Source organism: Bos taurus, chromosome 26 (genome assembly GCF_002263795.3).
Source record: "Bos taurus isolate L1 Dominette 01449 registration number 42190680 breed Hereford chromosome 26, ARS-UCD2.0, whole genome shotgun sequence".
Lineage (NCBI taxonomy): Eukaryota > Metazoa > Chordata > Mammalia > Artiodactyla > Bovidae > Bos > Bos taurus.
Genome location: NC_037353.1, coordinates 34704053 through 34717882, shown reverse-complemented (window position 1 = coordinate 34717882; position 13830 = coordinate 34704053). Strand labels below are relative to the sequence as shown.

The 13830-nt window shown below is 50.1% G+C and overlaps 1 protein-coding gene across 3 annotated transcripts in view; it reads right to left on the bottom strand.

The window, feature by feature from the left end:
• Positions 1-13504, bottom strand: part of VWA2 (von Willebrand factor A domain containing 2) — a 51289-nt gene extending 37785 nt beyond the window's left edge. For 2 of the 3 annotated variants that reach the window (XM_015460744.3, XM_015460745.3), the window contains exons 1-4: positions 6792-6959; positions 5760-5821; positions 2173-2247; positions 576-709 (exon numbers count right to left, since the gene is read on the bottom strand). In XM_015460744.3, the coding sequence (XP_015316230.1) occupies positions 576-709; positions 2173-2247; positions 5760-5821; positions 6792-6916 (396 nt within the window). In that variant the 5' untranslated portion in view covers positions 6917-6959. Of the gene's footprint in view, positions 1-575; positions 710-2172; positions 2248-5759; positions 5822-6791; positions 6960-11109; positions 11199-13140 lie in introns of those variants that run through there. The other variant, XM_015460746.3, reaches the window with a different exon arrangement.
• Positions 13505-13830: the final 326 nt, after the last annotated feature.

Here is a 13830-nt window from a genome sequence, read left to right as displayed (position 1 = left end):
GAGTACTGGAGTGGGATGCCATTGCCTTCTCCTAGTCTTCAGAAATAGTTGTAGTTTTTGTCTGCAGCATGCTTTCCCTTTCCCGTAGTTCTGTGAACACAACCTCTCTTTCTAGCAGGAAGTCCCACTGTTCATCCCCACCCCAAGAAGGAGCATAAGCACGTGACTCAGGAATGGCCAGACACGCTCTTCCCTCTGACTTCTGTGATTGGTAAAGGGATTGTCATGTGACCTACATCTGCCCAATCAGAGCCCTCCTGAGGACTTCTGCCAGCTCTACAGGGAAAGAGGTCCACTTTCTTTTTCTGGGGATAAATAGCTTGAAGGACTGTGTAGAGCAACTCTGCTGAGTAAGGAGAACCTGCCTCAGGGGGAACCCAAATGAGGAAAGCAAAATGAAGAGGAGGAGAAAAAGAGCAATTGAGGCCTGGGATTCCATTGTGCCAGGAACCAGGATTCATCCCCTTGATCTTCCTGGTTCCACAAGCCAATAAATGCCCTCTTCCACTTAAAATGGGCTTTCTGTCACTTGCAGCCAGACACCCTAATACAAAGACAATGAGACTTAAACTCACCTTCCTAGGGTTGATGTCCAGAGCATCACAGACTGTGATGGCGAAGTGCTTGGACCTTTCAAAGCTCCCTTTCCCGACACTATGAGAGCCATCCATCAGAAACAGGACGTCCACTGCGGCCGAGCACCACATCACTAGGGCAGAGTGGGGCAACATGAGAGACAGCCAGCTTCCCTGTGGTCTGGTCCTGAGAAGATCTTCCTCCCAGAGCAGAGTGGAGGCGGAAACAATCTTGCAGTGGGTCAAGCTCCTCTTAGTACAGTGGGGGAAATAACACTGGAGATGATTCTGGGCCACAGGCAATGCTCCCCTGCAGCGGGGAGCATGGACCTACCATGGGCACAACACTGATGAAAGTCTGTGTGATAATGAGAGTCTAATTCAACAACACTAACTAAGCCATCTGAGAGGAGGGGCTACTGGAGCCATGGAGGGATACCCAAGAGCCCTGGATCCTGCCCTCAGGGTTCACAATCTAGCCTGGGACACAGTCAGGCACCCTGGTACATAAGGATGCATTACCCAAGAGACAAAGTAATCACAAGCACTGAACAAATCTTTCCTATAGGCCGGGTACTTTGCTTTAAACACTTTAAATGCACTAATTTATTTAATTCTCATAACCACCTTGAGATAGATTATAATTTTTTAATTTTTTCACAGTTATCTTGAGATGTCATTCACATATAAGTCAATGTTTGAAGTATACACTCAGTGGTTTTTTTGTGTTGCTCAGTTGCTCAATTGTGTCTGACTCTTTGTGACCCCATGGACTGCAGCATGCCAGGCTTCCCTGTCCTCCACTATCTCCCAGAGTTTGCTCAAACTCAAGTCCATTGAGTCGAAGATGGCATCCAACAATCTCATCAATGGCTTTGGGTATATTCAAAGAGATATTCTACCATCATAGTCAATTTTAGAACATCTTTCATCTCCTCAAAAGGACACTCTGTACCTTTTAGCTATCAGCTTCCTAGCCCCCTCACCACCACCCCTAAATAGATTTACAATTTGTATTCCCATTGGCAAATAAAGAGAGCAGGGTACAGGGCAATTCAGGGAACTTTCCTGAGGTCAAAGCACCAGGAAGTGGTGGAGCCAGGAAGTCCAACCCAGGGTGTCAGAGTCCACACCTTGTCACCTCACCATGAAAATGAGAGTGGAAGTCAGAGAAGAACCAGTGAGAAGGTGTCACCCAGTAGCAACAAGCAAGGGGGATTTCACCAGAGAGGGAGGGAAGGTGACCAGAGAGTCCCTGCAAGCGGGAGGGCAGGGCTTGAGCACGTGGAGGAATGCCAAGCAGAGAGAAAGAGGAAGAAATACAGCAGCCGATGAGGCTGGCTGGGTAGGCGGTGGTCATACAAGAGGAGAACCTTGAAGCAAGGGCCAAGAAATTCAGCAACAGGGATCTTCCCAGGTTTTTCACCCAGGAGAGGAACTTCGTCAGGCCTCTGTTCAGGGAAAATGACTCTGGCCACAGTGCGAAAGAAGACAGGGCTGGGAAAGAAAATGTCTGAAGCCAAAAGATTTCCCTTGGGTCCATCACATAGAGGCCGAAGTGGGAGAGTTTGGAGGGTCGAGAAAAACATGGGCTTACTTTTGCTGGCGACTGAAATCTTCCCAATAATCTCCTTGCTCACGTGGACTTCCTGAAGAGGGAGGGAAGGAGGCACTAGGAGAGGAAACAGAAGCACACATTACAAGGCAGAAAGGGGAGGAGTCCTGGACTCCACGTTACGTGACCAGAATGAACAGGCGACAATAGAGAAAACAAGAAGGTGGAAGAGCTTAATGATACTGTATCTTAAAAATTACCAGATGGATAACATAAATAGTGCCCTCCAAATAAACTACTCCAAATTTACCAGGTACCTTTGCATTTAAATTTGGGTATTGTGAAGAGTAAAATTATCTACCCAGAGGCTATAGAGAGCCTTGATTCTAATGAGTTTTGCCCCTGGTTAGGCGTAAGAACTGGGTGCCCCTCTGGGGTGCAGCATCTTGCCATAAAAATTAACCTTGAACATGAACAGACAATTCACAGAGGAAGAGAATTCCTAGAAAAGCACAAGGGAAAATTTTCAAATAGGTGACAAAGTGCTTTAACTCAAACCACGGGGTACCCTTTTAAATGTGAAATTTAGATGATCAAAGTTTAAATGTAAATGTAACTGGAAAGATTATGTCAGGAAAACCTTTTCCAATGGTGGCACAGTAAATTGGCACAATCTTTTTGGAGAACAATTTAGCCAAATGAATTAGGAGTCATAAAAGGGGTTAGGCTACATAGCATCACACCTGGGAATTGATCCAAAGGAAAAACAATTTTAGGGAAGGGAAAATGTGCCACCAAGACATCTCCTTCAACATTATTTGTTTCAGAATGATGGCGATGACAAATACCCATAGAGACAGGACTCAGAGTAACACTGATACAATCATTCAGTGCAATTAACATGAACAAGGGCTAAAAAGTTTTGGGCAGGAAGTTTCTGGATACACCTTTTTCTTCTATGTGATACCCAGTAAAATTGTAGTAATGGCATATGAGCAGTCAATAACAATTTTACAAAATAAACTCTGAGGGCAGGTAGCATGCCAGGTGCTGAACAGCAAGCCAACCACTATGAAAGTCCTGAAGACAATGAGGTGCCACTTGGAGGGGTTATTTGAAAAGCCAAACATGCATGGTCACTGTCAGACAAAGCAGACATGCAGATGCTTATAAAGTCCATGTCCTGTGGATAAGCACAGAAGGCACCAAGTGAGGGTGTGCAGAAGCTAGGAACAGGCCAGGCCAGGCCAGGGGCAGAGGAAGGAATATGAGGTGGCGGGAGGCTGCTGGGGAAAGAGGTAAGGAGATGGCGTCAGGCTGGGATGGAGGTGGGGGTGTGGTAGGAATCACATAACACAGGGAAGTTGGGCTCAGGGGGATTTGCCGCTGCCAGGACGGTGACGAGGAAGAGGACACCAAAAGATGAGGTCAGGTTCCGGGGGGAGGGGCGCCTCTAATTGGCAGTACCCGCTGGAGTTCATTCATGGGGCAGAAACGCCTTCACCTGTCTCCACAGAGCCCAGCCCAGCTTTCTGCACACAATTTGGCCAAATGAATAAAAAATTCGCACCTCCTTTGACCCTGAAGTCAAAGCAGGAAAGCACCAAGCTTTCCTGAATGAGCCCACGAATCACTGACAAAAAGTCCAGGAGTCGAGGAATCCTTAAAGTGTCAGTAGCTCCATCATGTCTGACTGTTTATGACCCCACAGACTAGCCCATCAGCCTCCTCTGTCCATGGCAAGAATACTGGACTGAGTTGCCATTCCCTTCTCCAGGGAATCTTCCCAACCAAGGGATTGAACCAGGGTCTCCTGAGTAACAGGCAGATTCTTTACTGTCTGGGCCACCAGGGAGGTCCCTGAGGAATCCCTAAGGTCTTTTAAAATGTTTTACTGGCACATTCTCCAGCTGGAGACTGACTAGCCATCACCCCTGGATGGGAGATGGGAGGAGGAGCTCCGTGCCCAGGGACCACTCACTACGGACGTGACTCAGCTTATATAACTGTATCATTTGCTCAGGTGTCCTGGGAGGTGCCAGGCTTCAGGTGAGACCTCCTTCCAGGGAGCGGGTACCCAGTGACATCCCAAGGTCCCCCTGTGAAACTACCTCAGGACTCTGCAGACGTTCCCCCAGGAACAGAGAGTCAGTGAGCATGTGACTGCGGCTTCCTCTCCCAACCAAGTCAGCCTTCACCTCTGAGGACCGCCTGCCTGGACAGGGTGGGGAGACTCGGCTTTGGGTTTTCATCCCAGTCCTGCTCCTGAAAGCTGTGCAGTCCCAGGCAAATCACTTAGCCTCTCTGAGCCTTCCCTGTCTCACTGGTACAACCAAGGGGTGTCAGATCCAGTGCTCTGTGAACTGGACGGGCTACAGAGGGTGAGCTTCCACAGTGAGTTAAAACAGAAGCTTTACTCTGCCTGGGCCCCCAGGGACCGCATGTCCCCAAACATGTCTTATGTCATCCCAGTCTGTCGGTCATGAAGCTACTGTGTGACATTGATCACACACATGGCTTCAAGAGAGACGACAGGCGGACTGGGCAACCACGTCCTTCTTCCAGCCTCTATCTCCCTGAGGTTCCAGAAAACAAGCAGACAGTGACAGCAGCCAACGAATAGCGAGGATACCCCTACTCACAGAAACACAGACCAGGGAGGGACTGCAAGAGAGCCTCCGAGACTGCACGAGAACTCTGGGCTAGCCTCAGGCAGCCAGCCACCCAGCCCACTCATTCTTACTCATCAGCCAACCCACAAAACACACCTATTCCTTTCTACCATCTCGTATTTCAAAGAGTCTAGAATGTGGGAGGGCCAACGTGGGAAGTAAATAGAAAACTGATTTGCTCCATTATCCAATCACTAATCTACTTCTTGAGCATAGATTAGGTGCCAAGTCCAGTGCTAGGTGCCAAGACTACACAGCCTATGTCCAGTGGAGAAGATAAACACTCATTTTTTAAATTCACACAGGAATGAACTCATATCTGTATTAAGTGCAACACAACAGAGAGACTCAATGGGACACGAGGTTTTAGTAGGGGGATCTGACCTGGGGATCCAGGAGAAACTGAGCTGGGTTCTGGAGGATGAGTAGGAGTTTACCAGGGTAGAGGTGCTGGGTGAGTCAGTGATATAGGCAGATGGTCCACCATAATTGAGAACCCCAGGGTGGGAGGGAGCAAGGGTGTTGGGCCAGCCTGGAAGGAGTGTGGGCTGCAACAAAGAGGAGGAGGGAGGGGGCTCCAGAGGGGATACCACGTGGCACAAGGTCAGATCAGGCAGGCCCTCTTAAGAGCAGTGGAATATCACTTAGAAGTTTCCGGTAGGCAATGGGAATGGAGAGGGGTCCAGATATGACCAGATTTGCATTTTGAAATGTGTGAAGAACAGGATGGAGGGGGACCAGGTGAATCCAGGGATTCACTCGTCTCCAGGGAGACGAGTCAGGAGGCTACTGCAGTGGTCCAAGCACCAGACGATGGGGCTTAGACTAGGCAAGTGGCCAGGAGTGGAGAAACATGGATGCACTCAAGAGACCTTTAGAAGTCAAAATCCACCAGATGTGAGGCACATCAAACCCCTCAACACCTCACCCACCTCTCCCCACACCAAGAACACTCACCTCCAGCAAACAGGACAATGCAGATGGCTTCCAGCAACAGGAAGGAGGGCATGTTGATATGACTAGAGGGTCAGGACAAGGAAAAAAAAAAGGATCAGCAATCAGTTCTGTGAGCTCCCCCAAGTCATAGCCCCAAACAAGACGACAAGGGCTCAGCCTTTCCCGGGTCACAGATATGACCCTAGAGGCTGCTGCTCACATGATAACTACTGTAGTCTGGAGAAGACTCAGATCCCAAAAAGCCATGGAAGACTTTACTCCAATGACTTTGATTTTAAAGGACAGCCTTAACATCTTCCCCTTCCCTGGTAGCTCAGTCGGTAAAGAATCTGCCTGCAGTGCAGAAGACCCGGGCTCAATCCCTGGGTCAAGAAGATCCCCTGGAGAAAGGAATGGCAACCCACTCCAGTATTCTTGCCTGGAGAATTCCATGGACAAAGAAAACTCACTTCAACCTGACGCTCTCGAAAGTTCCTTTAACATGCTCAATGAGGGCCATGCTCCTGCAACCTAAGAACATGGATAGGGACTTCCCCGGTGGTCCAGTGGTTAAGAATCTGCCTGCCAATGCAGGGGTCAAGGATTCCATCCCTGGTCCATGAAGATTCCACATGCTTCGGGGTAACTAAGCCACAACTACTGAGCCCGTGTGCAACTACTGAACCCCACGCACCCTCGAGCCTGTCTCCAAAACAAGAGGAGCTGCAACAGTGAAGAATAGCCCCTGCTCACTGCAACCAGAGAAAGCCCACACAAAGCAACAAAGATCCATCAAAGCCAAATACATATATATACATACACAAACATGGACAGCAAGGCAGAGGGCCCAAGATTCCATTCATGGATCTTGGCCCTTGGGACCGCCCCTCCCCTCCTCCATTAGGGACACCACTTCTCCAGAACACCTGGCAGGGGTCTCCTGGTCATCTTTGGTGACTCAGCCACGTGCCTCTAACTTAATCTGCGCTAAAATGAATTGTGTTACTTTTCTGATGCACCCCAACCACCTCTGTCCGGGCACTGAAAACATACCTGGCCGACGCAGGAACAAAACACAGCTGGATTCTGAATTCAGAGGATTTGCCAACCAGGCTGAAAGCAAGGGCTGCCTTGAACATAGAAGTCACCCAGGAAATGCAGATTATTGTGACTTGCATAAAAGTTCAAAATGACCCAGCTCGTGTGCGTGAAGACCTCACTGGAACTGAAGGAAATATGAATAACTGGGGCGGGAGTGGGGGCGGTGGGGAGGCTGGTGCTTTCTTGGACAGTGCTGACCACGCCCCCCATGCCCTGGGCCTGCACTCCTACCCTCAGGGGGCACGTTGTGGTATCAGACTAAGGAGGACACACAGTGAATAAGCATACACACCCCAGAAGTGAATGGGAAGGCGTCCCTGAGGCTCAGAAGGGGAGGAGTCCTGAGTCTCCGGGTCCCCATCCAACGGGCTTTCTTCTAACCATGCAACTCCTAGAGCCGAGGTCAGCTCAAGGTCCATGGGCCATCCCCCTGAACTCCATGCCCACTGAGCTGGCACATCGTGACTCGGGAGCTACCTCTGCCCCACGATGACAGAGGGTGTGCACCCTGGATCCAGGGGTCCCACTTCTCATCTGACGCTGTGCGACCCTGAGAGCAGCCACAGTTCCTCACCTGAAAACGAGGAGGGTGGACCAGAGGCTGCTAAGATGTCTTCTGGTTAAAAAAAAAAAAGAAAATCCCCTTTTGATCTCCTCTCCACCATGGACCTATGATGGTCAGACCTTACTCCACTGTTTATTCAGCTCTCTGGATTTCAAAACTTTCCCAAAGCAAACTAAATGGAATCACCTACCCAGCTGAGCATCTCTGTGCTTCAAGTAACTGAGAGGCTTCCCAGCCTCACCTCATCTAAGTAAGGACCAGAGATAAGGTATTACAGGAGGGAGGAGGGCAGGAGTTTCCCAGGCATGGTCAGAGGGAGAGAGGGGGCTGGAGAGAATGCTGGCCAGTGGGGGCCACGCCTCCTGTTCTCTTTCCTCTTACTCCACACAACAGCCATGGGACAAGTCCATACCTTCCACCTGGGAGCCAGGCAGGGGCGAGGCCTGGGGACAAGGGCCAGCTTGGAGGAGAAGGAAAGGGCATCCCTGTGCCATCCAGTCCTGAGGCTCAAGATTTTCTGGGATCACAGCTTCTGACCTTGGGCACACGCAGGACTCTGAGGCTCAGGCCTATTAATTTTTTTTTTTTTTTTTAACAAAACTAGGATTCAAGCAGCCTCCCGTGAGGACAAGGCAAAAGGGAGCACAGAAGTTTTCTGCTGCAGAGCAGGTGTTTGTGAACACGGGGCCCCTCCCTGTACTAGGGGACAAACCCAGGCAGATCCATCTGGCTCCACCATGTGCCTCTGCTTGCCCAGGTGAATGTTTTTCCAGAGCCTCTTAAGGTTCTGCTCATTAAAACAGAATTGAGGGTGGCAATCTGGAAATCAAGTGCCTCCTTGTGAGCGCCAGGCTAAGGCGGTGCTGACCCTGAGACCTCAGCAGCACCTCCCCCCACCGACCCCCATGCCCCCACCTCCACCGCAATCCCCACTGTCACACAGCCCACACTGAACCTGCCTGCCGCGTGGCAAATGGCTCAGGGACTAGGGGCTGTGTCTCAGTCTCTGAATATGCCTGGCATGTAGTAGGTGAGACACGTGCTTGCTGGAAATCAGCATCATAACGCTTCAGGCAGGTGGGCTGGAGGGATACTTCCTGATGAAGTATTCTTCCTGTGCTCACTGCACTCACGGTATCCTTTTTTATACCAAGATAAATGAACCTAACGTTGTTTCAATGATGATACAGAATTAATAGTACTCTACACTATCTATTCCCACCCAATCATCTCAAATATTCAGCTCAATCCCCCTTCCTCACACAGCAAAACTTTCTTTCAACACTAATTCAACATTCTAAATACAACCCTACATCTAAGACTTGAAAAGATGAATTCCACAGTAAAAAACAAACAAACAAACAAACAAAACCAGCTGCTCCCATCTAGTGAGCATAATTTACTCACTAAAGCACCCAGTACCAGGCTCCGTGGGCTTCCCTGGTGACTCAGACAGTAAAGAATCTGCCTGCAATGCAGGAAACCCGTGTTCAATCCCTGGTTTGGGACAATCCCCTGGAGAAGGGAATGGCTAACTATTCCAGTATTCTTGCCTAGAGAATTCCATGGACAGAGGAACTTAGTGGGCTACAATCCATGGGGTCACAAAGAGTTGGACATGACAGAGATTAACACACACCAGACTCTATACTTACGTATCTTCTCTCTCCTAATGCTCACAGCAAGCCCCCATTTGACAGATGGGAAAGCTGAGACAGAGAGAAGCCAAGGTGAGACAGTTCTGCCCCAGGTGAGACAGTTAATAAGTGGATCCTACTCCTTCTGGCCTCCCTGTGTTCTGTTCCATCTGTCACCTTCCTGTTTGTGGGGGATCAGGACAGAGGAACAGAGCCTAATTAAAAATCTGCCACCCTGAATCTCACCTGTTGGCAGTCTTCCATCCGCTGCCAGCAACTCCCACACCCGAGCACATAACTTGAGAAGATTTAGAGAACTTTCTGCAGTCTTGTGCTAGGCAGATGGGAGTGGTCTGCAACCCAGGGGCAGAAACAGAACTTCCATCTCCAGGTATACCTTGTCAAGCCTCTTCCATTACGAAACACCTGGCTCATCACATTTGCTCCTTTCTATTCCATTACTCATGCTAATCCCACACATCGTCATTCCCGGCTTCTGGGGTTCTCACACATGGACCTGGATCCCTCCCCGACTCCCTAGCCTTTTCATCTGATTGTTATTTTCAAATTCTGATGTGTGAGGTTTGCTGCAGGGCACCACAAAACATAACACTCTGTGCTGCCTGGAGATTGCATTTCCCAAGAGACAGGAAGAAAGCAAAGGCCAAACAAGGCTACTTTTGAAAAAGAAGGGCCAGACCGAATAGCAATAGCTAAAGGCGGTTTTGCAGGACAATGCCCACCTTCTCCTCTATGATCGGAAATGAAACGAGGGCAGGGTGAAAAAGGAGAGCGCTTCCACCTCCTTACAAAATGCAATTCCAACCCCAAATATTAGATTAGCCCTTGGCAGCCTCCTCTCCATCAGTAGAATGGAAATCTGAATCCTTTTACAAAAACAGTCCACACCAGAAGAGAAAGACTTTCACATTGGAGGTAAGTCAGCCAGGAAGCCTGTGGTCTTTCGCTGTAACAAACATCTTCCTTGTTCACTTGGCAAAATACTTGGCTCAGACCCAGGCAATCAGGGGAAGTGGTTGACACGTTTCTAGTCCGATAAGGCATGAAGGGCATTTTACAAGTTGTTCTGGGGCACGCTATGCTTTCTCTAACAAAATCACAAATTTTCAGAACCCAACAGTCTGGCAACCAGAAATCAGCCATAAGGGACAAACTGTGCCCTTTGGGCCCCTGGATGGCTAGGGAGAAGAGGCAGATTGGGTGTAAACCACAGGCTGCCCACACCCTGTACCTGACAAGAGATTCTGATGCTTGTTATGATCGTATTTGAAAATCCTTTATTGAAACTGTCAGTATGTGTATTAGTCACTCAGTTATGCCCAACTCTTTGAGATCCCACAGACTGTAGCCTGCCAGGCTCTCTGTCCATGGAATTCTCCAGACAAGAATACTGGAGTGGGCAGCCATTCCTTTCTTCAGGGAATCGTCCTGACCCAGGGATCGAATGGGTCTCCTGAATTGCAGGCAGATTCTTTACCACCTGAGCCACCAAATCCACTGTCATAGGATTGTGGAAAGCGCACCCACAGGACTGGAACTCCAAAGATGGAATTCCAAACTAGCTCTGCTTCTAACCAGGTGGGTAACTCTGCAAACACCAAGTTCCCACCTCATTCATCTGTTTCATAACTGACAGTGTTTTAAAGATCCAGTGAAACAGTATGAATGTCCCCAATAATGGTAAAAGACTTTTTGAACCTATGACGTTAAAAGATTATCACTGCATTTCACATATTAACGTCATATAACTACATTCATATGCCCTATAGGGTAGACATGATCAATTCCACTTTCACACTTGTGAAAATGCTCTTGGAGAAGTTGGGGTCCAAGGTCAAAGAGCTGGTAAATCACAAGTTTGGCGTCAGGCCCAGTTTTTCGGATGCAGGCAGCCCAGACGTGACAAGCAGCGTGCAGCACACAGTTGGTGTGCAAAGGGCACCAATCTGACCTCAGGAGACCTGAGCACCAATCTCCCAAGTCCATTCTTTCAGTCACTCGATTTTCTCCTTTCAAAAATTGGGGTGACATTACACACCCTATTTACCTGGAAAGGTTATTGCCAGGATCCCAGGAGCCAACAGTGCCGAAGTCCTCTGGGTAAGGGCAGAGGTGCCCAAGTGGAGATCAGGAAAACTAGTTAAGAGAAGGGACCCAGGATCAGGAAGGGAAGTGAGGAATTGCAGGCTCACAATCAGGGAAACCCAGCAGGTGGTTCTGCGGTGGAAGAATAAGCTGCCGAAGCTGTTTAGAAGATGAAAGGGTGAACTAAAAGAAGGGCCTTTGAGTGTGTTCAGCTATTTTGGGTTGATGGCTTGGGATACTGAAGCAGGGGTGTCTCGCATGGCCTAGACCCACTCTTATGCAGGGCCCCCAAGAGAACTCCAATAGCTTTGTCGATGATGTGAGGGGCTTATTGCATTTTTAAAAAATATCCTTGTGGGATAAAATTAAAAATTAGCAATTTTGTTACAGTCCTCTCAATTAAAACTGTTTTTTATTTTTTTCTTACTGCTCAGTGTGGGAATCATTGTTCTAACACACTCACAGTGTTGACCCTTCCACTGATACAATGGCATGAAATTTAACTTATTCAATAACAACTATTAAGCATCTGCCCTGCACTCAGCACTCTCCCAGGTGTTAGGGATGCGGTGGAAAAAAACTCCATAAGATGCGCACCTGGTGGGCACATTCTTAACAAGGGGCTTTTACATTTGCACCAGCGGTTTATCCTTAGTGTCATCACTTGCCAGTTAATGACTGTGCTCATTACAGAACCAGGAGCCAGGGTTCCTGGCAGGCAGTCCCGTTCTCCCTCGGGCAGTCTTCCACCCTTCCTAGGTCTCCGTCTCCTCATCTGTAAAAACAGGGGCATCTGACTATAATTCATTTCAAGAGCCTGAGCCTGGTGAGGGGGAAGGGAAACAGCTACTCTAAGCTCTGGGTGGTGGACCAAAAAGCCAGATTTAAAGAAAAATGTCACTGATGGTTTTCAAAGAGACGGGTATGATGAAGGAAGGATGGAATCCCCGTGGACCTCCGATATTTGCTTGGGGATCCACACTGGGAAATTCTTAATACATCAAGAGATGGCTCTGAGCTGGATGTCTACAAAGAAGAGTAAGGGCTGTATCCAACGCAAAGAACAAGCCAGTAAAGCTTTGTATCTCATCAATCTAAGGAAAAGAATGGCTACAAGCTATTGAAAGCCAGCAGCATTTACAAATTAACTCTCACGGCCTTTGCCAGCTGCAGTGCTGAGTCTTCGCTTTCCTTCTCTTTTCTGACTCCTCTTAATAACTGCACATTTCTTAATATAATGTCACTGAGAAAGCAAAATAGACCTTGAATTTTTAGACTTCAATTTATAAAACACTTAGGTTCTAGAGGGGTTGTTTTTAAAGGACCGCCTAAATTGAAAATTGTACACATTTTATTTATTTAGTTCCAAGATACTAAACACGCTTCATAGTGTCCCCATGGAAAGGCCCTTCTCAGCAGGACAGCCACTGATTCCACAGTGAAAGGGAAGCAAGGTGCGCTCCTTTCCTCTCTTCTGCCTGAGTGTCCACCAAATTTTTAAATCCATGCCCCCTGGCAAGCTTTTAAGGTGCAATTCTAAGACCCTCCCATTTCCCCTCCCAGAAGGTGGCCACAGAGCTGGGCTCTGACCTGGAGAAGTGCAGGAAGCTGGGCTGTACCAGCTGCCCAGAGTGGGGTTGACGAGGAGGGGGGTGTCCAAGCAGGTGAATCACCATAGAGGATAAATCTCTTAGACTTCCCAAAGGCCAAGGACGAGTCTCTCGGGGCCGCGGGCCCCTCAGGCTCTGCATGCAGAGACCTCGCTGGGGTCACCGGGCTGCTTGGGAAAAGCATGCAGGAGTGACTTTAACACCTGCATCTGTTCTGTAAAATGGGGGGGGGGGGGGGGGGGCGGGGAAGAAGGGGTCGGCTTGTCCCCAAAGCCTTTATTCAAAAGGTGAGTCGGGTTAGGGGTTCTACGACTCTGCTAAGACGGCCAGGTGTAATACGAGGTTCCCTCCTCCACTCATCACCGAGCGCCCGTCCCCTTTACCTGCGGTCCGAGCCGCTCTGCTTGGCGTTCCCGGGGGACCCACCGGAGGGGCTGCTGCCGGGGCCGCAGCGCGGTGGCTCCCAAGACCCCCTCCGGCTCGCCGCGGGACCGAAGGAGGGGTACCCCGAGGAGGGGCGCGCCAGGTGCTTTCTGCCCGGGACGCCGACTTCCCGAAGAGGCGTGCGGGCCCCGCCGTCGTGCTCGGGTGGAGCGCAGACAATGCCGAACCAAACCCGCCGCGCCGACGCCGCATCCAAGCCGGACGCCCCGTCTCTGCACGCTGGGCAGGGGCGCCCTGGGGCGGGGCGTCTCCTCCGGTGCGAGCGCCGGGAAGGAAGGGGGTTCCAGCGACGCGGAGACCACGCCGGCTGAACTCACGGCGAGGAGCGCGCGGCGGGACCCGGCTCGGGCCAGGGGGCGCTGCAAGCCCGGGGAGGCGCGCCCGGGCGGGAGCCACGTGGGACACCTGTGCTCTGCACCGAGGGGGGGCGGGGAGGGCGGCGCCGGCCGACCCCGCTGGGGCCGCTCTCCCGAGGGCGCTGCATCGCTTTGCTGGGAAGCCAGCCCGCAGCCGCCCCTCGCGTTTTTAAGCAACGCGTTGGCCATGGTCGGGAGACAAAGGTACTTCTGCTCTGGTCTCCCAGCCCCCGAGCGGTGCAGCAGGGAGCACTGTGCCATCCACCTTGGACT